The 24,853-nt window shown below is 43.0% G+C and overlaps 1 protein-coding gene across 17 annotated transcripts in view; it reads left to right on the top strand.

The window, feature by feature from the left end:
• The first annotated feature begins 1,146 nt into the window (after nucleotides 1-1,146).
• The window catches only part of LOC131245698 (uncharacterized), a 127,052-nt gene continuing 103,345 nt past the window's right edge, over nucleotides 1,147-24,853 (top strand). For 14 of the 17 annotated variants that reach the window (XM_058245402.1, XM_058245409.1, XM_058245425.1 and 11 more), the window contains exons 1-3: nucleotides 1,147-1,360; nucleotides 1,462-1,557; nucleotides 10,233-10,316. In XM_058245402.1, the coding sequence (XP_058101385.1) occupies nucleotides 1,220-1,360; nucleotides 1,462-1,557; nucleotides 10,233-10,316 (321 nt within the window). In that variant the 5' untranslated portion in view covers nucleotides 1,147-1,219. Of the gene's footprint in view, nucleotides 1,361-1,461; nucleotides 1,558-10,232; nucleotides 10,317-24,853 lie in introns of those variants that run through there. The other 3 variants (XM_058245416.1, XM_058245451.1, XM_058245444.1) reach the window with 3 other exon arrangements.

The raw sequence follows: 24,853 nt of genomic DNA, 5'->3' as shown, positions 1-24,853 counted from the left end.
CTAATCCGCTCCCCAGCTGTCTGCATTCTACGGATTCAGATTCGGTAGTGACCCCTTGTTACCCATGTTGGTATTGGTCCTTGCTGGAAAAGCTATCTTATATCCATGCCGTCCATCTATATCCCCGCTCATTTTAGCATACGGGCCAAAAATAATGCATATTCAAATCTTATGTGAATCACATCATAGGAAAAAGTGGGGATTGAACGCCCACCATTAAAGACTTATAAGGTCCATGAAAGTTTTGGATAAAGTTGATATTTGTGTTTTCTCTTCATTTAGGTTTTTGCGACCTTATACAGAAAATAAATCTTACAATGCACCTTAGGAAGTTTTTAACGATGGGTGTTCAATCACCACTTTTTCCTATAGTGTGGTCCACCTGATATCTAGAAGTGCATATATTTTGGGCTCACACCCTAAAATGAGCTGGGAAAATGGATGGATGTAGTGGGTAAAACACATACATCATGGTGGGTCAATAATACCAACCTCGGGGGGTCACACCAAGGAAGTGGATTACATAAACTCTATGGGGGCCACCTAGTCTACTCCGTCCATCTATTTTACCAATTGACCAAGGAAGTGGATTACATAAACTCTATGGGGGCCACCTAGTCTACTCCGTCCATCTATTTTACCAAATAATTTTAAGGCTTGACATAAAAAAAAATGAAGCATATCCAAAGCACAAGTGGACTAAACTACATAAACAATGTGAATGTACTCTGCTGTTAAAAAATTCTTGCAAGCCACGGAAGTTTTGAATCAAGCTGATATCTGAGTTTTCCTTTGATTCATGTGGGTATCATCCTAAACATGTTGCATGACAACCAAATATCACTGTAGTTCCTGAGAAGGTTTCGAAAGAGGAAATCGTTATTCCGACTGTTTCCCGTGGTGTGGTCCACCTGAGCTATGCTTCATGATCATCCCTGAAATGGGCTGGAGAAACGGATTGACGGCGTTGATAAATCATATACATTCACGGTGGGCCAACAGAGTTTACTCGGTATGAGAAAAGGGTACTGAGTTATACTCACTACGCAATCCGATTTCCACCGCCGAGTCCGAGTCCGGGTCCCGACAGCACTCGTCAAAAATCCGAAGTAATTTTCTTTTTACTGTTTTTTTTTTTTTTTTTTGCCGCGGGCATCTTATTATCAACTACGCAGGTCTAAGTGCGCCTGACAGCGTATCGCACGCCCCCTCCCCTTCCATGGCTCTCCACTGCAGCAGCAGCAGCAGAAGATACTCGTGCGAGTCCGCAGCTCAAACCCTAGAATGGATGAAAGCCATTACAGATTTCCTGACACCTTTCAAACCCCTTTTAAACGCCCACGTCGTCAATTTCTTCAAGGTCGGAAAACAAAACCCTAAACCCATCAATCTGGATCAACTGTTCCGATTTTCGGATGCAGTATGGTTGCTTTCGTACTGAGTGATCTTCGATGTCTGCAGGATCGGTTGTGGGAGTCGATCGATAGGGAATGGATGGATTGTCTCCGGCGAGAACCCGTCGAGAATCTTCTCAAGATTCCATCAGGAATAGTTCAGGTATTTTTAATTTTTTTATTCTTTTTTGCTTTTAGATTCCATTTTGTTGAATTGTAGATTTATGTGTTAGTGTGAATCTTTTCGGATGATAAACCCATCTCGAGAATTTTCATGTTTGATTGCTTTGATGTGGAAATGTTTGTGAATTTAAGTAGAAACAAGGAAAAGGCATCTGATCGATAGTTATTTTGCATGCATTTGAGTTTTGAATGTGGAATATTTCATATAGGCGGAACATAGGATAGTCCCTTCTCACCATACTCGAAAAAAGAAGTAATTACTTCTCACCATACTCGAAAAAAGAAGTAATTAAACCAATGTTTTAAAACCCAGACTGGACTATGTCAGTGGTTTGGTCCAACCGCAAGTCCAACCAGTCAGGCCCCCTTGGCCTAGAAATTGTTTTTGTTTAAAATAAGAAAAAAAGACACTGATTTTGCTGCTAGCCTAGCGGTTAGAGTTTCTCTCTTATGAGAAGAAGTCGTGGGTTCAAGCTTAAATGGACGTGGTTGCATTTTTTTTTTTTTTTTTTACTTTTTATAATAACAAATATTCCCAAACTAGATGGTTTTTTAGGGTGACTCGACTGTTTTGGTTCTTGGGTCCTGTCCAAACTGGTCTGACTGCTTGGTCTGGTCTGGGTTTTAGAATATTGATCTAAACTGTTCATATAATGGCCCCGTGTTGGAAACAGAAATTAAGCCATCCAGTTATGAAATCATTGAGATTTTGAGACCTAAATTGCTAGAATGGACGAAGAACGTGGCCTCATGAGAGTATTTGAGTAGAAAGAGATAAAGCAATTTGTTGATATCAAAGTCTTGCACTAGTTACTGGTACTTGAATACCAACTTCATAAAACTCAAAAAAAGTGTAATGCCTTTGTGGCTTTACCTCCTTGAACAATTGCTATTTATTTATTTTTCTTTTGAAAGGTTACACTACCAAGGATTGAACCTTGGATCACTCACATACCCTACTTGAATGACTGCTATTTTTTTTTTGAAAGTAACGAAGAAAATATATTAAAAGAAAGAAGCATACAAAAAGGACTGTTGAGATAGCAGACCCAAGGCAAACTAAGAGCCTAGAAAAACAAGATTATAGTCCTTTAACCCCATTACATTCGTCACCCATTCAAAGAGCAAGTTTTGGCGAAGGATCCCACAAATTTAGCCGTAGCCTGAGAGTTGTTGAACACTCTCTCATTCCTTTCCGTCCAAACAGCCCACCAAATTGCAAATATCGCCGTTCTCCAAATTCTGGTTTTCACTTTACCCAACTTGTGGCCGTGCCAAGCTGTAAGGACGTGGTAGAGGAAGGGATGCAACCAATAAAATTGAATCTAGGCCAAAAGTCCCACCAAATGTGGGAGATAAAGGGACAGTGGACCAAAAGATGGTCTACTGTCTCTTCATCACGCATGCAGCAGCGGCAAATATTAACAAGTTGCATTCCACGCTTCCTGAGATTATCGATCTTAAGGATTTGGTTCATAGCTACAAGCCAGCCAAAACAAATGAACTTGGGGGGAGCTGCGGTTTTCCAAAAGAAAGGGGAGATCTGCGTCGAGGAGGAAGAGTTGTGAGCTAGAAACGTGTATAACGATTTCACCGAAAAATTCCCGGACCTATGGCGATTCCAGATGAGTTTGTCGAGAGAGGAAGTGTCCAAAGAGACAGTAGAGAGACATTGAAGCAGTTCGACATATTCGATCACCTCCCAATCTCTCAGATTTCTGATACAATTGATTTCCTAGACCCCACTGGTTCTCAAATAGGAAAAATTGTTGGCTATCGTGCTGTCTTTATTAGCAGCAATTTTAAAGATACCCGGAAATCTAGTTCTCAGGGTGAAATCTCCCATCCACTGGTCTTCCCAGAACTTGATTCTCGTTCTATTGCCTAGAACGAAGCCTATATTTGAAAGCACTGCAGTTTTATGACGCAGGATGCCTTTCCAGATGAAAGAGGCTCTGTATAGAGAGGTGTCACTAGTCCACCAACCACCTGGAGAGAAGCCATATTTTCCTTTGACGATGATGTTCCACAGAGCTTCAGATTTGCTGCCCAGACGCCAGAGCTACTTACCCATTAGAGCTGAATTCATGATATTGAGATTTTTAATATTAGCTCCCCCATTCCTAAAGTGAGTACACACTTCCTTCCAGTCCATTAAATGGAATTTCTTGTGGTTTTCCTTACCACACCAAAGAAAATTTGTTCTGAGCGCGTCAATGTGATTCAGAACAGAAGCCGAACATCTGTAAAGAGACATGTAGTAAAGAGGAAGGTTGGACAATGCGGCTTTAATTAGAGTGATTCTGCCACCGATCGACAAATAGCATCATTGCCACGTAGCAAGTTTCTTTTGAGCTTTGGCAATAATTTTTTCCCACATCATCATCGGGGGGGGGGGGGGGGGAGCATCCCAAAATATCAGCGTAATCAGATAGTTCCTGAGCCGGAACGTTCACCCCATAGAGTTTGGATTTGGCCATATTGATTTTCAGACCCGAGACAGCTTGAAAACATCTTAGAGTTGTATGAAGATTATTAACAGAAATTTCATCAGCCTCCATCATGATCAGGGTATCATCAGTAAATTGAATATGATTGATAGGAATGACAAAATGTGCGATGAAAGAACCTCTGAAAAGCCCAGCAGTCTGCCCACTCAAAATCATTTGCGACAAAGCCTCTCTAATCAGAAGGAACAGAAGAGGGGAAAGAGGGTCACCTTGGCGTAATCCTCTGGAGCCAGGAATGAAGCCTTTTGGAGTGCCATTTAAGAGGATAGAGAAATGCGCAGACTCCACACACGATTTGACCCATTTCCGCCATTTATCACCAAAGCCCATGTGCAGCAACATGTATTGCAAAAAATCCCAGTCTACATGGTCATAAGCCTTTTCGATATCCAGCTTGTAAAATATGGTTTTTCTTCTAGATCTATGGGAAGAGTGCAAGCATTCATTGGCAATCAACGCTCCATCAATAATTTGTCTCCCTTTTATGAACGCGTTTTGATGTTTAGAAATTAGGCTTCCCATAACACTAGCGAGTCTAGAAGATAGAATTCTAGATAGGATTTTGTAAGGACCTCCAATGAGACTAATGGGTCTGTAATTTGATAGGGCGGAGGCTCCAGAGACTTTGGGTATCAAAGTGATAAAGGAAGCTCCTAAACCTTTAGAAAGCTTCCCCCTGATGTGGAACTCACGGAGAAAATCCATAAAATCAGATTGAATCATGTCCCAGAACACCTGAAAAAAAATCATAATGAAACCATCTGGTTCGGGAGATTTATCTCCCGACATAGCAAAAACAGCTACTTTCGCTTCTTCGGCAGAGAAGGGAGCCTCCAGCAAGTCGGACTTCGATCTTTGAATAGTAGAGAAAGCAATTCCATCAAGCCGAGGTCTGGACCATCCTTCAGAAGAAAGGATAGATTGAAAATGCTCGATCGCACATGCCGCAATCTCATCTTTACCTTCTATCTGAAAATGGTCGATCGCACATGCTGCAATCTCATCTTTATCTTCTATCTGTCTATCTTCCACTGTGATGTTGCGAATGGCTTTACCACAAGCTCTCAGATTGGCGATATTGTGAAAATATTTAGTATTTTTGTCACCTTCTTTAAGCCACTTCACACGGGATTTGACCTTCCAATTAACTTCATCTTCCAAGGCTCTGGTAGATAAAGCCTGAATAATCTGAATCCGTCTGGACAAAATTTCAATCGGGATCTCCTCTCCATCATTTAACACATCAATCTGCTGCAGTTCTGCCAAAAGGGACTCAGTCTCCTTTGCTCTATTGTTGAGTTCTTTGACCCTCCAGTCCTTGATTTTTTCTTTGAGGAGTCTTAGCTTGCACAACAGTCTGTGGCCCGCGAAACGTTCTACCTGGAATGAACTCCACCATTCCACCACTTTTTCCTGAAAGCCTTCAACTTTGAGCCACGCTGGATTAAATTTGAAAGGCTTAGGGCCCCAGTTAACTTCTTCCATGGAGAGCAAGATCGGGCAGTGATCAGAGGTTGTTCTGGGCAGGGCGACCTGATAAACTGAAGGAAAAGCCTCCAGCCACTCTGAGGAGAGAAGAAATCTATCCAATCTTGATTGAATAGGAGATCTGCGACAATTGGACCAGGTGAATGATGCCCCTGACAAAGGGAGGTCAATTAGCTCCTGCGCTTGAATCCATTCGGAAAATTGAAGCATAGCCGAAGAAGTTCTCCTAAGACGAGAATGTTCGTCAGAGAATCGAATGACATTGAAGTCTCCTACAGAGCAGGAAGGACCTGGGAATAACTGTCAAGACGAAGTCAGTTCATTCCAAAAAGAGGACCTAAGAGAATCTTCATTAGGACCGTAAACAGCAATAATATTACAACAGAAATTAGAAGACTTATCTTGCAGAATGACGGAAACAGAGAAATTCCCGAGCAGAGAAGATTGCAAGGCCCATTTGGAGGATTTCCAGGCAACCAGAATGCCGCCTGACGAGCCCACAACATCCAAAGAAACGCGATTAACATCGCTGGCTCTTCAAATGGACGTCATTAGCCTATCAGAGAAACGGGGAACTTTGGTCTCTTGAAGACATAATATCCGGGTTCTTTCTGCTGATGGATTCCCTGATTAGACCCCTCTTTTGCTTAGAACCCAGCCCCCTAACATTCCAAGATATAATATTCATTGGGAACTATGTTGCCTGGGCGCCCTTGCGACCACGTCGACCCCCCGATGAAGACTCTGGTTCTGGACTCTGTTGAAGGCGAAGTAATTCTCTGTTGGACTGATTTGGAGGGAGTTCTGGAGGGAGGAAGGGGTCGGCCACGATTTTCAATGAATTGGAATAAACTAGTGTAATCCTCAGGTCTATTCCCAAAAGATAAACCGAGGGATCTCCCTACGTGTCTGATCGCGTCTCTGATCCATTTCTTATTCTGGATTTCATCGAAAATATCCTTTCTACTCTTCCCATCTGAACTGTTCGCCGAGGTAGGATCGTGACGAGGACCAGAAGAAGTGGTGCTGGAGTCTTGCTAATGAGGGTGGCCATTGGAATACACTTGCAGTGGTTCAACGTCTAACACTTCACTGGAAACATTCTCCTGAAACAGAGTAAGGGGGCCCATTTTGGTCCAGTCAGAGGTCTGGATAGGGGATTGAGGCAGGGAACAGGACTGGAGGGTTGACTATCTGAAAGCAGATTATCGGATTCGGCCCCCTCGGAAGAGACGTCGCCCCATTGCTGAGGAGGGATAAACCCAATGGCAGGACCTGAGAGAGAGGGAAGGGCGGGAAAGGAAACGTTAAATGGGGAGGGGTTTGAGGGCACTGACTCCGTGATTTTAATCGGGCCCCAAAGACCTGACGAAAAGTTGATTTGGGTCGAACCCAGACCCGATTCATAAGACCCGGGATTGAACAACTGCGATGGCCTTGGTTGAGAAGAAAGATCGGACACGTGGACGGCTGAGATGGGAGCTGTAACGGTGTCAGTAGGCACCTGGATGGAGGTTGCAGGCACATCTCCGTCAAATTGCAAACAGGCTGGCGACGCATACGTGTCCTCTCCGAAGTCTTCATAAGTAGAGGAGAACTGTCCTTGCGAGCTTTGGAAGCAGAGCAGATGACACATGTAGCACTCTCCTTAGCGCTCGATCTCGTGGCGGCAAAGCGAAATATTTCGTCTGACAAATGAGGCACTAGGTCAGCAGAGAGGGTGGCACGTGTCTCCTTCGGACAGCTAGAGAAGAGACGTTGATGGCTTGCGTCAGTTTTTCCCGCCTAACAAACTTTCGGTAGACCGGGGGAGTAAGGGAGGACTCCTTCATCGAAGTTCGTCTCTTCCACAGAAGGCGAACACTCTAGTTCTCGCTTACTCCATACTTCTCCCCATCGAGGTTGGGAATACCCAGAGATCTCCTGCTGAACTGGAAGTAAAAGAGTACAGTTGTTGACCTTCACCTTCACGACCTCAGGCAGGGGAAAGTCTCTTTCTCCTTATCCTGGTTGTGATAACCCCGACTTCAATACCCAGTTTCATCTTCGAGTCCAGTTCCAGAAGAAAACCCAGCGATGATGCGACCGCTATTAAGAATTCATCATACCAACATTCCATCGGAATATCCCTGATGAGAACCCATATATTTTCTTTGCCAAAGATGGAAAATTCTTCCCATGACAGAACTTTGATCACCGGACTAGAGTTAGACAGAATAATCTCCGACGAATTAGGGTGAAGAGACGCTCCCGCCCTGATCCAGAGGGAATTGCGTCCCAACGGTTTGAAATCGGACAAGCCGAACTTAATCCTGGTCCTATGGAAGATCCAATCTCTGACCGACGAAATGGTAGCTCCCTCTATAGTGATAAGGACAATAGATTTGGCTAACTCAGCACTATTTTGATTAAAAATATGCTGATCGATGGTGATAACCGGGTTAGAAGTGGATTCAGTGTCGTCGTCCCGGGAAGAAGGGCGCCGGTTTTCTACCATATCTATCAATCCCACCTTCGGATCGACAGACGATGGATTAGGAGATTGAACAGGGGCGCCGAGAAGCAGAGCTTCTTTAAATGACTGAGATGCTCTCTTCTTAGGAAGTTCCGAAACAGGGCGGTAAACCGAGGTAGGTTTCGTAGAAGGAACAGATGAAACCTTTTTAAGAGAATCCTGCTTAGCAGATAATGATTCTGGGCCATACCGCGCTCTTTGCACTAGAATCTTCTTTCCTCCAAAGCTCAGTCCGTATATCATACTCACTGCTCTAGCCAGTTTTACCTCGCTTCCCATGCGAATGAGAGCGAAACCACGGTAATCCCCACTCTCTGTCTCTAGGCATGATCACTTCCATGACAGCTCCCGCTCGACCGAAGATCTTTTCTAGATTAAGAGGGTACCACCCATGGGGATATCCTTTGACGAATAAGGTCGGGTAGGAGAAGTACTTGGATCGTCCCTGAGGAGCAGGATCCTTTGCATTTCTTGTATGCTGAAGTTTTACCCAATCCCCTTCGTCTTCTCTGTGAGAAGTCCTAATGTCTTCGTCCACCGTAAACTTCCCTTTTTCCACTGCAGAAATCCTTGTCGTCGTCGACATCGCAAGCTTCACTTTCAAACATGCTTGAATGACTGCTATTTATAGACTTTATTTACATAAAAATCCTTATTATATCCTTGACAAGGTTTCCAAACTATCAGATTGATTTCACATCAATCATAGCTATCCAAAATAGCAAGCAATGAATCTACAAAGATCATTGGATCAGTCCATTGTGCGATCAAGATCATTGGATGGGCTTGATCAAGGTGTGATATATGTTATGATGGCGTGATCAGAAGGGGCGAACTGTCACTTTTTTCATTTTTCCATCCTCATTTTGCCGTATTTATATGTAACGGGCCATAATCCACAATTATGCTTGATTCATGTTCTATTAGGGCTTCATCTAATTGAATACAAATCGAAATGGGGTTTGAGAAAAAAGAGAGTAGAAAAATATAGAATTTCAACATGCGGAAATCTGAGCTAACCAATCGGAAAGTTTTTTAATTCCTCACACACACCATTCCTGGTTACAAAGTTTTGCAAGCTTGTGGCCATTCCTAAAATACGAACTTACCCAAATTGGTGTTGGGTTTGACCTGTAATTGAAGATGACATCATTGACAGAAGGTAGCCAAGAGTGCATGTTTGTACATTTGGGATGGCTTCACAAGCCCAAAATGACCCGCCGATCACCACACAAGGTTAATAAAGAAACAAAAGTGTGTAAAAATGTGATGGTGACATCAGATGACCTACTCAGGTGTACCAGAGACAGAGGTAGAGCTGTACACGAGTTGAGCTTGGCACAGCTCGACTCGACTCAGCTCGGCCACTAGCTGACCCCAGCTCGAACTCCGCTCGGCTCGGTCCTCGAGCCTGACTGGCCAGCTCGGCTTGGTTTGGTCAGCAACTCCAGCCAATTCGAGTCGAGTTCGAGCCTGTGCGGCATGACACCATTTTTCTCATTTGCCTTTGACTGTGCCCACTCTCATGACACCATTTTTCTCATTTGCCTTTGACTGGTCGTGTTTTGTGGCACCTGCGAGGAGGCATCTAGTTTGGACTGTTAGATGAGTCTAGATATTCATCACCCTTAAATGAATAAATAATAAAAATACCCAAAACTCATTTTGTGACTCTTGCCCACCCCTAAAGAAGGAGCGTTTCTCACTCACAATTTGGTGGGGAGATGGACCCAGCCCATGCATTTTGTCAGTCATGTCCCATAGATGGTCCTCAATTGAAAATCACACCAAACAGATGATTCTAGTCATCTGTTTCTACAATTGAATCTATTTTCATTTGATGTTCTACTTGAAGGCCATTGTCCATATGGATAGGATTGATTGTTTAATTTTATTTTCAATCGCGGGCCATCCGTGGATAATATGCACTATATTCATGGTTTGTATCCACCTTCCACCTACCAAGTGCCACGTACTGGGTGACAAATTCCCCTTCCAGATCCAGTACACCAAAGGAAAAACCTCTCCCTTTCTGCTTCTTCAATGGGGTTTATTTCCATGATGTAATTTCTATTTTTGCTGTGGTGGTTGCTTCCTTTATTGTTTGCGCTGTGCAAATTTATGTTTTGTTTGTTTTATCAGGAATCTTGGCCGGCTTCACTTAAGGAATTTATCTTCACCTCGAGATCTCTAGTTCTTCCTAGAGAGCCAGGACAATTGCAAACGGTATGCATGTTCCATGTTCTTTCCATTCTTTAGAGCGATATTGCACCCTGGTAGTGTATGTGTTTGAAGATGGCTTTTCATTTATTCTAGTGTAACAATGCTTTTCATATTGTTTATATTTGTTGGGTGTTTGCTTCCTTTCTATGAATATGGGATATTATTTTTCATTCCCTTTAATTTTATTATCTTTAAAGTTTCAATGAAGAGTTAGTCCATGCATTAGAGCGTGAATAGTTTCCTGATGTTTCCATTCCCCACAGGTGGACCCCTTCATTTGGTGGTCTAGACGGTCTTATGGTACCCATTGCAGGCAGGGCCCAAAGCACTTACTTATCTGGTGGTCTAGACGGCCTTTCTTTTGGACCATTGTTTTATTTTTCTCATAATAATTGTCTATATCTAGTCCATTGCTCCAATGGCTTGGAACATCTGATGTTGCAGATATTTTCCAAATCCCACATCAACAATAGGTCCTGTTGTATGCATGGTCTTGACTTTGATTACTCATACAACTCTCAATTACTAAAACATGGGCCCCATTTGTACATATTGGTGCATCTGGACAAAATTCATGTTCTAATTCCTTGGGGACTTTATAATTGAGATGGAGCATAAAAAAAAGAGTGTTCTGTCTTCAGTCTGACGAGTCTGTATCTCTGTAGTGGATTGAGTGTGCATCCTTTTCTCTGTATTCTTCTGAGCATCAAACTGTTCTTTCATCTCTTTGTATCTCTCGGCAATCTCTTTTTCCTTCTGAGAGAATTTCTCATTGAGAATTTGATTTTCAGTCTGTAGTATAGTCGTACCATTCACATGCAGGCCCACACGCAAATATGAAACTAGTGTGTGAGATCTGAGCTTCCCATGAGGTTTCCCAAAAATATCAGACAACTTATACTCTTCATGGTTAAAGATTGTTCTGACCATTCAGTTGTTTCACCCATGGCTTGATTTTACGACAGAATATCTAAACAGCAGAGCTCATCTAATCGAAAGCTCAGATCTCACAAATGTGCCACATGACATCACATGCGCCTGTGCATTGATATGGGGTTCTCACATGTGTGTGAAGTTAAGCGTCTCCCTCTTTCGGGAAATGTCACCATGAGGTTGACCTCATGGCAGCTTCTAATGTGATCAAGCTCTGTGTCCCCATTATAATGTTTGATGGACATCCATGCCCTGTATTTAGTATGTTTCCTCTAGGTTGTGGGATATGCTAAAAACCAGCCGTATCCAAAACTCAGGTGACGCATGGGAGGACGTGAGGTCGAGCACCGTCTTCCTCATGTGGATATTTGTTCCGAATCCACGGAACATCTCTGGACTCCTCACAGAGACTCCTCGAATCCACGAAGAAAGAACAAGGAAAATATAAAATAAATTCTATAAAATTCGTTATTGATTGAAGAATGAAATAAACAAGTTCACAACCATTTAAATAGGGATACCAAGTAATGGGAGAGAAATCAAAATCAAACTATAACTAAAACTCGTAGAATTCGCAACTTTTTATAAATAGTAAATTTATTATTTATAGATGGTCGTGATGTCTACTAGTACGCAAGGTTTTTGGCCAAAAATAGTAAGTGTCCTATTTGGCTTCACCATGCTGTTCTCCTAATTATTCTAAGCACTTTTCACGTTGGGCGCAACTCCTAAAGCCAAACTGATGAAGAGTTATAATCAAACTAAAACTTACTATTTATAGTAAAAACGGAATTAAAATAGGAAAACAACAGTCAATCTAGTGGTATTTCACAAATCCGGCTCGCGTAACCCGACATAGTGGGGTTAGGTGGCTAAAGTAGCTCGCTCTACCCCAAAATCATGTATTTTACGCCCGATAACTCATTCTGGATTGTGAAATATGCATGATTTAAGGTTTGACGGTCCGGATCACATCTGTTGTCGATCGGGCCTTTTCTGATCCATCTTGGCCATGAAACTGTTCGGCGACCCTCTCTACATCATCAGGTGGGCCATATCATTTGAAACCACATGAACTTAAGCCTAATCAATTTAAAAGTACTTGGTGGGGCCAACGTGGATTTTGGAATAGCCTAAAACCATCCAAGTGGGATACATACAGTGGATGAGGTGGATCTCTAAACCACATCTCACTAAGCCTTATATGCAATCAAGAAGGTTTCAATGGGCGGGCATCCTCTCTCAAGTATTATCTGTGGTGCAGTCCACCAAAGTTATAGATTTGACTGAATTTTAGGCTCATCCCTCACTCTAAAAGGGCGCATCTGATTAATGGGATGGATGTGTCTCATACATCATGGTGGGGCCTGAAAAGCTTGACCATATTGGAAGCTTCCCAAGAAATGGACCTCATAATATCTTTACCCACACACTTGTAGAGAGATGCGCAGGCGCGCACACCTACTAGTAGTCTTCATCAGTCTTCGTCAGTCTTCATCAGTCTTCGTCAGTCTTCATCAGTCATACAAAAACTGACATGTTTCGAACGTCAAGTAATTAAACAGGAAATAGATTTGAGCCATCAATTCATACAGTATAATGAGTGGTCCACAAATTGGGCCATAACCCAAAAGAACTTCACTAATATTGGATTAAGCCTACTTATCACATCAATGGACTTTTTCCATGGACCGCTGTCCGTAAATTCTGTTGACTGTTCAAAATGGACTTTTGATTGGACAATCAATTCATTCATGGACACACACACAGACGTAGACACACATATACATACATACATACATGCATGCATGCATGCATGCATATACATATATATATATATATATATATATAGAGAGAGAGAGAGAGAGAGAGAGAGAGAGAGAGAGAGAGAGAGAGAGATGATCACCTGCACACCTTTTTAAGTGAGAACTCGTGCGCACCTTTGCACATATGTCATGGGCACAAAATCCAAAGGGTCCATGTGATGCGACACCCTATGAAACCCCCAAGGCCCAACTCTTAGCCTGATCCAAAACTCTAGTGGGCCATAACAAAGGGGAACAATTTCCTCCCTTGATTTGCCTCTCCCTTTGCTATGGCCCACCAAAGTTTTGGATTAGGCTAAAAGTTGGGCCCTTGGGGTTTCATGGGGTGCTGCATCACATGGACCGTTCGAATTTTGTGCCCATGATACATGTGCAAAGGTGCGCACGAGTTCTCACTTAAGAAAGTGCGCATGTGATCTTTTCTCTCTCCCTCTCTCTCTCTCTCTCTCTCTCTCTCTATATATATATATATATATATCTATATAGGGGCTTCAAAAGCGAAGCGAGCCAGCTTCTTCAGAAGGCGCCGACAAACGAAGGAGCAAATGTAGGCCCCCTCCCCTTGCCAGTCATCCCCCGATCGATATGATATCCCATTCCGTCCATTTTTTGTGGGATGAGTGGATCTTAGGATTTGGATGGAGTCTCACTCAGTGGGGGGATTCAGATGACATGTGCTCTATAGGCCGCACTTAATCTTGATTTGGAAGACGGGCGTTGCATTCGGTTCGAAAGGCATGGTTTTCTACGGTCAGGCCCCCCCTCCCACTAGTCTGGCTAGCTAGTGAGCGGTTCTTTCGGGCGGGAAGCAGGCTAGGCCCTACGGGCAGGTAGCAGAGGGTTGTCGGGACTCGTACATCGTTCGGGCGATATCAGGACAAGGCTGATTCTCATAGGGCCGCGGCGTTTGTTGTTGTTGCGGCGGTGATCCAGATGTTCCTTCAACATGGAGTGTAGAAGTGTTGTTCCGTCCTTTCCTGCTGTTCCAAGGAGTTGTGCTCCAACATTTGCTAGTGTAGAAGTGATCGGCGAACCTGCACCACATTTTTTAACCTTCGAACCGAAACCCCGAAAACGAATATATATATATATATATAAAAATTGTGAATCTCTCATGGGGAAGTGATGTGAGAGAGAGAGAGAGAGAGAGAGAGAGAGAGAGAGAGAGAGAGAGAGAGAGCTTATTAATATCAAGTGTCCTCTCTCAACCTCCTAGAATGGCCCTTACATGGCATCCTAAAATCTTTACCAAGATTTTCCAACTAATAGATTGATTTTATAAATAAAATCTATCCAAAATAGCAACAAATAAATCTATGAAGGTTGTGCCAAAATGTCATGACCTAAAAATAACCTGTACAAATCTAGAGAATCAGCTGCAAAGATCTTCAAAGAATCAACAAAATTAACTAGAATCCTAAAAAAGAAGCAATTATAGACCTTAGAACTTGTGGCCAAAATTAAGCACTCCAAATTCAACATGTATTGGGCCTCATGGTGGGCCTTGGGCCTATATCACCCCTTTGCTTCTGAAAGAACTCAACTTCAGAGGGTTAGTTGCTTCATACAAGTAGTGGAGGTTTGGATCCAATCTTTCAATTCATTGTCTGTGATCTATGTGGATTCACAATGGGATTCTTCTATTTCACTAAGAATTGCTTATATTGAGTGAACTGGGTGGTCGGCGACTTGGCAGTTCGTGTGAGAGGCAAATCCATCTAGCGTCGGAGCAAACTTCCGAGCTCTAGAATTGGTCATGAGAAGATTTTCATCAGCGCAGAGTCCTAGAGGGGTAGACGACCAACAGAGTTCGTAGGTGGTAGGCTATGCGACTCCTGGTCGAGGTTGCATGGACGTCGTAGAGTTGGGACCGGAGGGTGATTTGCTTCTCATGCTCCGGCTAAAGGCGAGAAGGCAAGGAAGTGGTAAGAAAAGTGGAAATAGGTAGTTGAGGTTGAAGTTGACGTTGCAAGGAAAGGGCCTTCTATTCAGGGAGAAGGCAAAGAGGAAGGAGAATGAGTCCATGTAGGGAGGAAGGGGAAGAAGGTTGGGAAAAGAAAGGAGTTCAAATCTGGGCCTCGGTTGGAGCTGCCTACGCTATTCTTTGAGTGGTTCCCTCAAGGTTGGATAGAAGTGAACTTTTGCAGGGTGTTTGGGCAGGCATTGAAGGTTTGAGAAGTGGTGGTGCCTAGATTCAAGGGCTCTAGAGCCGCTCGGGGATTTGCCTTTATCCATCTTGATAAGGAGGTAGATATAGAGGCCACAGTGGAAGAACTTAACGACAGACGTTTTGAAGGGGTTTCTTTGTCTGTCCAAAAGGCCATGCATGGGCCTGAGAAGGTTAATATGGAGAAAGGGTTTATGAAGGTCGAATCTCTTGGGCATAGGACATTTGGATAGAATTCTTGTAGGGTCTCTGCTAGAGTTGGGAAAAGGGAGAGTGGAGGTAGGAAGATCGAGGGGTGAAGGGTCGAGCCTCGTAGGGTAGGGATTGGCTAGGTTGGAAACTAGAGGAATGAGTAAAGGGAATCTAGGTGAAAGGGGGGAAGAGCTTCGTAAGGGAGAAGCCTCTTTGCAGGATGTGGTGGTTTGGGGAGATGGTGAGAAGAGTAGGAGTAGGGAGACAGATAATAGGGTGGACGTCCCGCATGCGAACCCATCAAAGCTGTGGTTGTGGAGGGAAGGCTCACGGGAAGACCTTGTCATCAGCTTCCATTCGTTTGTCCTGGAGAATGCTAGGGAGATGTTGAAATGGTGCTAGGTGGCCATAGTTCATAGAGGATTCGGTACGGATGATCTGAGGAGGTGGTTGCTGCATCTTTGGCTAGTTGATCTTAACCCTGATGATATGAATGTGTTATTGGATGATCAACTGTGGTCCTCGCTGTCCTCGTAGGACTTCAATAAACTTGTCTCCTAAGTTCGTCGCTAGTTGGAGGGCCTGTGAAAGCTCCAGAGAGATGGTTGGATCGTTCCCTGCTTGCGTTGGAAGAATGTTGGTTTAGGATCGTGGGGGTTCCACTAGATCTTTGGTTTCCTGACACTTTTAAGCTTATAGGGGAGTGCCTTGGGGAGGTGGTGCTCATCAATCCGACAACCGTTGTAGTCTTAGAGGTCCATTGGGGTTGAATTTGCATAAGGAGGAGCTATAAGAAGCTGCCCTCAGAGAAGATAACCCTTTTGGTGGGGGGAAGAGTCAATCGTAGTCCGGGTCCTGAAAGAGCAGGGTGGTAACGACAACGTTTAAATTATTGGTGATAATATCAAATTATCGCTGATAATATTGGTTTCGCTGCACTTGCGATACCGAATACGTAAGTTTTCGTTTCCCTTCCAAATGTCGGTGACATCTCGCCGATTTTATTGTTGGAGTTAAAAAAAAGAAAGAAAATATCGTAGATAAAGTCGCACTTACTACCCATAAGTGACCCTTTATCATGAAATATCGCCCACAACTGAAACTTGACAGTGTGGAACTACGTAAATCAGCAGAAAAATTGGGGGAACGAATATTTTTTTCTTCCTCTGTGATATGTGCAAGTCCGTAGAAATTTAAAAAAGAAAAGAAAAACGACTTCTTCTTGCATGCAACGTCTCTCTCTCTCTCTCTCTCTCTCTCTCTCTCTCACCCTTCTTCTATCAGAGAATTGAAAAGGCTCTCTTTCTCTCTCTCTCTCTCTCTCTCTGTTTAGAGAACTGAAAAGGCTCTCTCTCTTTTTTTGCCATAAATTAAATGAGCCTTTAAAAGCTCTCTCTCTCTCTCTCTGTTATAAATTAAATGAGCCATTAAATGACTCTCTCTATGTCATTTCCAATAGATGAATACTGTTGTGTAATTAAAAATGAGTTATATGATGCTCGCAATAGATTTGGGATCCAATCTCTCTGTGGATAAATTGGGAAAAATATGATTTTCCCTAATCTCTTCCAAAAATATCAAATTGGGGCTCAATTATTTATTTATTATATATGATTAGGAAGGGCTGATCTATCAAATGGCCATGATTTTTGATGCGGACACAGGTGCATTCAAGGTGTACCAACGAAGAAAGCGCCAACCACAAGTGCCGTCCTTGTGGATAGGCGAATATTGAGGAGCTGAAGACCTTTCACATGTGATTGGACATATAGAAGACCCCACTTAGGGAAGACACATGTGAAGGAAGATTGGAGAAAGAGGACCGAGCGCCCAAACTTTCCCATACTTATGTTATTTGCACGTTTTTTGACTTAGTTAGCGGTCTTTTAGTAATCTTATATCTTTATTTGCTTATCCTAGGGGTATTTTAGTAATTTTATGTCTTTATGTGCTTATTTAAGTGGGGTAAAGCCCTAAATACGAATTTCAACTATTGATGAATGAAAAACAAACCCTTTGGTTGCCTCCTTCCTCTCTTCTCTCTAATGGTGCTTCTTCTCTCCCCTTGATCTTCTTCTTCTAATTTCTTCTTGTGCCCCTCCAACTTCCTCAAGGTAATAACTTTCTTTCTTCTATTTTTTGTTTTGGCTAATTCCTCTTCGATCAAAATCTTGAGAACCGATCTAAACCCTAAATCCCCAAATTCTCAAATCCCTAATCCGAGAAACTTCTTGGTTCTTCGGACTAGTGATCTTCATTGATCGATTGGGTGTGACCATGCAAGATCGGGAGGTCTCATCCCTCGCCGGATCCAACCTAAGTAGTAATTGAATTCCATACTCCATGGTTGTAGTGATGGCCCGCTCCATTGCATGTTTCCTTTATGATTTTCTCAGTTATGATGATTATTGTTAGAATTTTAGATCATTTATTCCTTTTATTTCCGCTGTTTAATTATCTCCATGAGCATGCATCATAATTAGGGCTGTCCTGCGTCAAATTTGGTATCAAAGCCTAGGCTTGCATGGTTTTTGTCTAGATCGAGTTATCAAATTAGGGTTTTGATTTTTAGGTTTAACTTAGGAAAGTTTCAGGTTTAAAAAGTTTTCAATTTTAGAAACTTTCCAATTTTAGAAAGTTCCTAATCTGGAAAATTTTCAGATTTGAGTTGTTTCCTGTTTCAACTTAATTGTGTCAGTTCATAGTAGTTTTGCATTCATCGCATTCATCTTGAAAGTCATTACACCTAGTAGTCTAGTTAGGTAGAGTTTGGTTCAAGTCTTCATTGTATGCCCACGAGAAGAGGTAGAGGTTTCGGACTTCAACCTACCATGAATAACGAGCAGTTATCTGAGCAACTTGCTCAATTGATACAAAAGATAACCGCCCTAGAAGCGGGTCAAAGGCGTGAGTTTGCCCGCCTTGAGAACCAAATTACCACCACCATGACTAAGGTGGAGCAACTAGAGGCGTCCCAAAAGGAAAACCCCGTTGTAGGGGAAGATGCGCACTCTCAAGTGGAAGAAATCATTGAAGAACGTGTTGCCACACGTGGTGGTAGTGAGGATAGAGATCGTGGTAACGGTCGTGGTGTGGTGCGAGAGGCACGAACCACATGTGGTCATCAAGACCGTTATGATCCAGATGAGCGTGCGATGAAGAGTGTGAGAGTTGAGGCCCCGAGTTTTGATGGACGCTTGGATCCCAAGGCATTCCTTGACTGGGTTGCTGACATGGACCACTACTTTGAGTGGTATGGCATGTCGGAAAACCGTCAAATGCGGTTTACTAAGATGAAGCTTGTGGGTCAAGCCAAGCTCTTCTGGACCAACACCGAGCGTAGGGTAGAGAGAGTTGGTAGAGCCCCTATCACACATTGGTATGAGATGAAAGAGAAGTTGAAGGAGAAGTACCTTCCTCTCTCATACCGTCAGAAGCTCCTTGACCAATGGCAATCCTTACGCCAAGGGTCAATGCCTGCAGCTGACTACATCGCTAAATTTGAAGAGTATGTGATGCGATGTGATATCCGAGAAGACCCTCTAGTAACGCTCTCGCGTTTTAAGACGGGCCTTTGTGCGGATCTTCAACGCGAGCTTATCACTCGGCCCTTAACGGACTTAGATGAAGCATATCAAGTCGTGCAGGAGTTAGAGCAGTATCTGAAGGCTCCTGTCGTTCGTCGTTTTGAGTCCCGAGACTCCAATACTAGATCTAGTTCCCAAGGAACTAGACCTAATATTGGTAATCAACCTAGGGCACAGGCGACCATTCCGCCTAGGCCTAGGGAGGACAAGGGCAAAGGGGTTCTTGGTGCCGGTCCTAGTAACATGAGCCAAGTGAGGTGCTATGAGTGTGGCAACCTTGGCCACATGTCTAATCAGTGTCCTACGAAGAGCCGTGGGAGAGCCTTAGTTATAGGCGAATCCCACGAGGGTGGAGATGACCAGGGTGATTATGAAGTTGAAGAGTATCACCCTGAAGGAGGACTTACTGATGAAGAAGTGGATGGAGAAGCAACGCTTGCAGTAGTCAGGCGTGTGTTAGCTCAGTCTAGAAGTAGTGCTGAGTGGCGTCGAAGCACTTTCTTCTACACTATTGCCATGTGTGGTGAAAAGAATTGTAAGGTAATAGTGGACTGTGGAAGTTGTCAGAATGTGATTTCCACTAGCACCTTAGATCGCTTAAAACTGAAATCCACACCTCATCCAGACCCGTATAAAGTTTCTTGGGTTGACAAGACATCCCTACTGTCACCCAGTAATGTCTAGTCCCCATCGAGTTTGGGTCATACAAAGAGTCCCTGTGGTGTGATGTTTTACCTATGGATGTGGGGCATGTTATCCTAGGTAGACCGTGGCTATTCGATAATGATGTCACGATCTTTGGCCGTTCGAATGCGTGTACTTTTATGTATAATGGTAAAAAGATCAAACTTACTCCCATGCCACCGAGAATACACTAGGAAAGAAGAAGGATGAGAAGGCAAGTGAGCCTAGAGACATGGGGAAATCCAAACCTAAGTCTTTACATATAATCATCGCAAGAGAGTTTAAACAAGAGGCTAAGGAGGATTCTATGGTGTATGCCCTTGTGGCTAGAGAAATTACACCTGAGGTTCCATCAGAGTTGCCCTGTGAGGTGACCTCGGTCCTGAAGGAATACAGTGATGTATTTCCTGAAGACTTACCGAATGAGTTGCCACCTATGAAGGACATACAACATGCCATTGATCTTGTCCCAGGGTCTACTCTACCGAACCTTCCTCACTACAGGATGAACCCTGCAGCGCATGCAGAGTTGAAGAAGCAAGTTGATGAGCTTCTGCAAAAGGGTTTCATCCAAGAGAGTATGAGCCCGTGTGCCGTGCCTGCATTGTTGACGCCAAAGAAAGACGGCACGTGGCGCATGTGTGTGGACAGCCGTGCCATAAACAAAATTACTGTCAAGTATAGGTTCCCTATACCTAGACTTGATGATATGCTTGACATGATGGCCAGGTCCACTATATTCTCTAAGATAGACCTCAAGAGTGGATATCACCAAATTCGTATACGCCCAGGGGATGAGTGGAAGACGGCGTTTAAGACGAAAGATGGGTTGTATGAGTGGTTGGTCATGCCCTTCGGCTTGACTAACGCACCCAGTACTTTCATGCGGGTGATGATCCAAGCTTTGAGGCCGTTCATGGAAAAATTCCTAGTGGTGTACTTTGACGATATTCTTATTTATAGTACCACTAAGGAATCACACCTTAAACATTTAAAGAAGGTCTGTAGTGTCCTTAGGAAGGAAAAGTTGTACGCTAATCTTAAGAAATGTGCATTCATGTCTAACCAAGTTGTGTTCTTAGGATTTATAGTGTCATCTGAAGGGATGCAAGCAGATCCTGAAAAAGTCAGGGCCATAGTTGAGTGGCCAGAACCAAGGAACATTCATGAGGTGCGAAGTTTTCATGGCCTAGCAACTTTTTATCGTCGGTTCATTAGGGGTTTTAGTACGATCATGGCTCCCATTACTGAGTGCATGAAAAAGGGAGAGTTCGTGTGGTCTAAAGCCGCCGTCAAGGCTTTTAAAGAAATTAAGGGCAAGATGGTGGAAGCTCCTGTCATGCGTCTACCTGACTTTTCTACAGTCTTTGTAGTAGCGTGCGATGCGTCTGGTGTCGGTATAGGTGGAGTGTTGAGTCAAGAAGGACACCCAGTGGCCTATTTCAGTGAGAAACTGAATGAGGCAAAACAAAAATACTCCACTTACGACAAAGAATTTTATGCAGTAGTGCAATCCCTGAGACATTGGCGACACTACCTCCTACCGCAAGAATTCGTTTTGTTTTCTGACCATGAGGCTTTGAGATATTTGCATTCTCAGAAGAAACTCAACCCAAGGCATGCCAAGTGGGTAGCGTTTCTTCAGGAATATTCGTTTGTTTTGAAACACAAGGCCGGGGTTGAAAACAAACCAGCGGATGCCCTTAGTAGGAGAGTGGCGTTGCTCAACTCCTTGAGTGTAGAGGTAGTCGGATTTGAGCAACTGAAAGATGAATACCCCATATGTCCTGATTTTGGGGGTACTTACACGTCGCTCTCTAGTGACCAGCATATTATGGGTGGATATGTTCTTAAAGATGGCTTTCTTTTCAAGGGAGACAGACTTTGTATTCCCCGTATGTCCCTTCGTGAATTCCTCATCTGGGAGCTTCATTCAGGAGGGATAGCTGGCCATTTTGGTCGTGATAAGACCATTGCTCTTGTGGAAGATCGTTTCTATTGGCCAAGCCTCAAGCGAGACGTAGCCAAAGTTTTAGGGCAGTGTCGAACATGTCAGCTGGCAAAGCAAAGAAAGCAAAATACTGGGTTGTACACGCCATTGCCAGTGCCACATGCTCCGTGGCAGGACATTAGTATGGACTTCGTGCTCGGGCTTCCCAAGACTATAAAAAAGCACGATTCCGTTTTTGTCGTTGTGGATCGTTTTTCTAAAATGGCGCATTTCCTCCCATGTTCAAAGACGTCAGATGCGTCTCATGTTGCTCATCTTTTTTTTGATGGTGTGGTGCGTCTCCATGGGTTACCTAAAACCATAGTGTCTGATCGTGATGTTCGATTTACTAGCTATTTTTGGAAGACACTGTGGCACATTATGGGAACTCATTTGCAATTTTCTACTGCTTACCACCCACAAACAGATGGTCAAACTGAAGTGGTAAACCGTAGCCTTGGAAATCTTCTACGTTGTCTAGTGGGTGAACATGTTAAGACTTGGGACCTAATTTTACCAACTGCTGAACTTGCTTATAATGGGTCAGTTAATAGATCTACAGGGTTGAGTCCTTTTGAAATTGTAAGTGGTTATAAACCTAGAATGCCCATAGATCTCTTACCTATGTCTGTTACCCAAAGGTCTTCTGAGTCAGCCGATGCATTCGCACGCCATATTCATGATTTGCATACACATATTAGACAACGGTTAAATAAGAGCAATGATGATTATAAAGTTTTAGCTGATTCTCATCGTAGAGTGCAAGAATTTCAAGAAGGAGACTATGTAATGGTGCGAATAAGGCCAGAGCGATTCTCTCAAGGATCTGCAAAGAAATTACAAGCGCGTAGTGCTGGACCATTCAAGATATTACAAAAGGTTGGGTCCAACGCGTATCGGGTTGACCTTCCATCTGAAATGAGCATTAATCCAACTTTTAATGTGGAAGATCTAGTCCGTGCCCATACTCCCATTGTTGATACATCATCCCTTTCATGGCCTTTTTCTGAGTTTGCTACCCAACCCCTTCCACCCCCTCCTCCACCCATTACCCATAAAGAAGCAATTGAGGAAATCTTGGATGACGAGATAGTATCCACGAGAGATGGGGGTTTCCAAAGGTATCTTGTCAAGTGGAAGAACAAACCATCGTCTGAATCTACGTGGCTGTCGGGCGACGCATTGTAGGGTATTGATCCAGATCTACTTGAGCGCTACAAAAGTTTCAACTCGTCGGGGTCGAGTTTTTCTCACCCGAGGGGAATTGATGCGGACACAGGTGCATTCAAGGTGTACCAACGAAGAAAGCGCCAACCACAAGTGCCGTCCTTGTGGATAGGCGAATATTGAGGAACTGAAGACCTTTCACATGTGATTGGACATATAGAAGACCTCACTTAGGGAAGACACATGTGAAGGAAGATTGGAGAAAGAGGACCGAGCGCCCAAACTTTCCCATACTTATGTTATTTGCACGTTTTTTGACTTAGTTAGCGGTCTTTTAGTAATCTTATATCTTTATTTGCTTATCTTAGGGGTATTTTAGTAATTTTATGTCTTTATGTGCTTATTTAAGTGGGGTAAAGCCCTAAATACGAATTTCAACTATTGATGAATGAAAAACAAACCCTTTGGTTGCCTCCTTCCTCTCTTCTCTCTAATGGTGCTTCTTCTCTCCCCTTGATCTTCTTCTTCTAATTTCTTCTTGTGCCCCTCCAACTTCCTCAAGGTAATAACTTTCTTTCTTCTATTTTTTGTTTTGGCTAATTCCTCTTCGATCAAAATCTTGAGAACCGATCTAAACCCTAAATCCCCAAATTCTCAAATCCCTAATCCGAGAAACTTCTTGGTTCTTCGGACTAGTGATCTTCATTGATCGATTGGGTGTGACCATGCAAGATCGGGAGGTCTCATCCCTCGCCGGATCCAACCTAAGTAGTAATTGAATTCCATACTCCATGGTTGTAGTGATGGCCCGCTCCATTGCATGTTTCCTTTATGATTTTCTCAGTTATGATGATTATTGTTAGAATTTTAGATCATTTATTCCTTTTATTTCCGCTGTTTAATTATCTCCATGAGCATGCATCATAATTAGGGCTGTCCTGCGTCAATTTTTTTTCCAAAATCTTTTATATTATTGAAAATTACGAAAATTATGGGGCTATTATATTAGCTTGATGTGAAGAATGCTTTTCTTCATGGAGATCTGGTTGAATAAGTTTACATAGAGCAACCTCCTAGGTTTGTTGCTTAGGAGGAGTTAGATAAGGTATGCCGTCTCTAGTGTTTGCAGTATTGGTATCTTAACATGTATCGCTGGTTGGGGATACGGAAACATGTATTGATATCATTTTAGTTGGATGGTGAAGCATGGAATCTGGCCTATCTAGTGACGTGGCCAATATTGCAGATACTTGGAAACGTATCTTTGATTGAGGGAAACATTAGGGAAGCATGGGGAAATGATGGAATTTCTCAATGAAATTTCAGGAGATGCTAAAATACATATATTTGCATATTTAAGAATCAAATAATTGCAAAAAAGACGCACACATAATCAGTTTTTCTTTAAGGAGGGTCCAAAAGCACGTAATGTTGACTTGGGGAAATATTAGAGAAGCATGGGGAAATTGGTGAAATTTTTCAATAACACTTTAGGAGATGCTAAAAATACACATATTTGCTTATTTAAGAATCAAATAATAGTGAAAGACGAATATTTGAATATTTAGGAATCAAATAATAAGTTTCCCCTCAATGGGCCCCAAAAGCATGTATTGTTGACTCAGGGAACCACTGGGGAAACATGGGGAAAATGGTGGATCCATCCATCCATCCACATACATACATAAAAACACATGCATGATCCATCCATCCATGCATGCGTGCATACCTACACACACAATCACATAGATATGTGTGTGTGTGTACATCCATCCATCTATCCATGCATCCATGCACACATCCATCCATGATCCATCCCTCCATCAATACATGCATACATATACACACACATACAAACGTGCATTTCATCATACAACCATGCACCCAGAAAATTTTTTAACAAAGATTTTTGGCGATATTGGTACATTGGCGATGTCATCGAAATATTGCTAATACATTAGTGATACAAGCGAAACTTGGAATTTACATAGTTG

The sequence above is a fragment of the Magnolia sinica genome, chromosome 1 (genome assembly GCF_029962835.1).
Source record: "Magnolia sinica isolate HGM2019 chromosome 1, MsV1, whole genome shotgun sequence".
In the NCBI taxonomy this organism is placed as follows: Eukaryota; Viridiplantae; Streptophyta; class Magnoliopsida; order Magnoliales; family Magnoliaceae; genus Magnolia; species Magnolia sinica.
The sequence above is the reverse complement of the archived record's forward strand: the minus strand, read 5'-3'. Positions and strand labels throughout refer to the sequence as shown.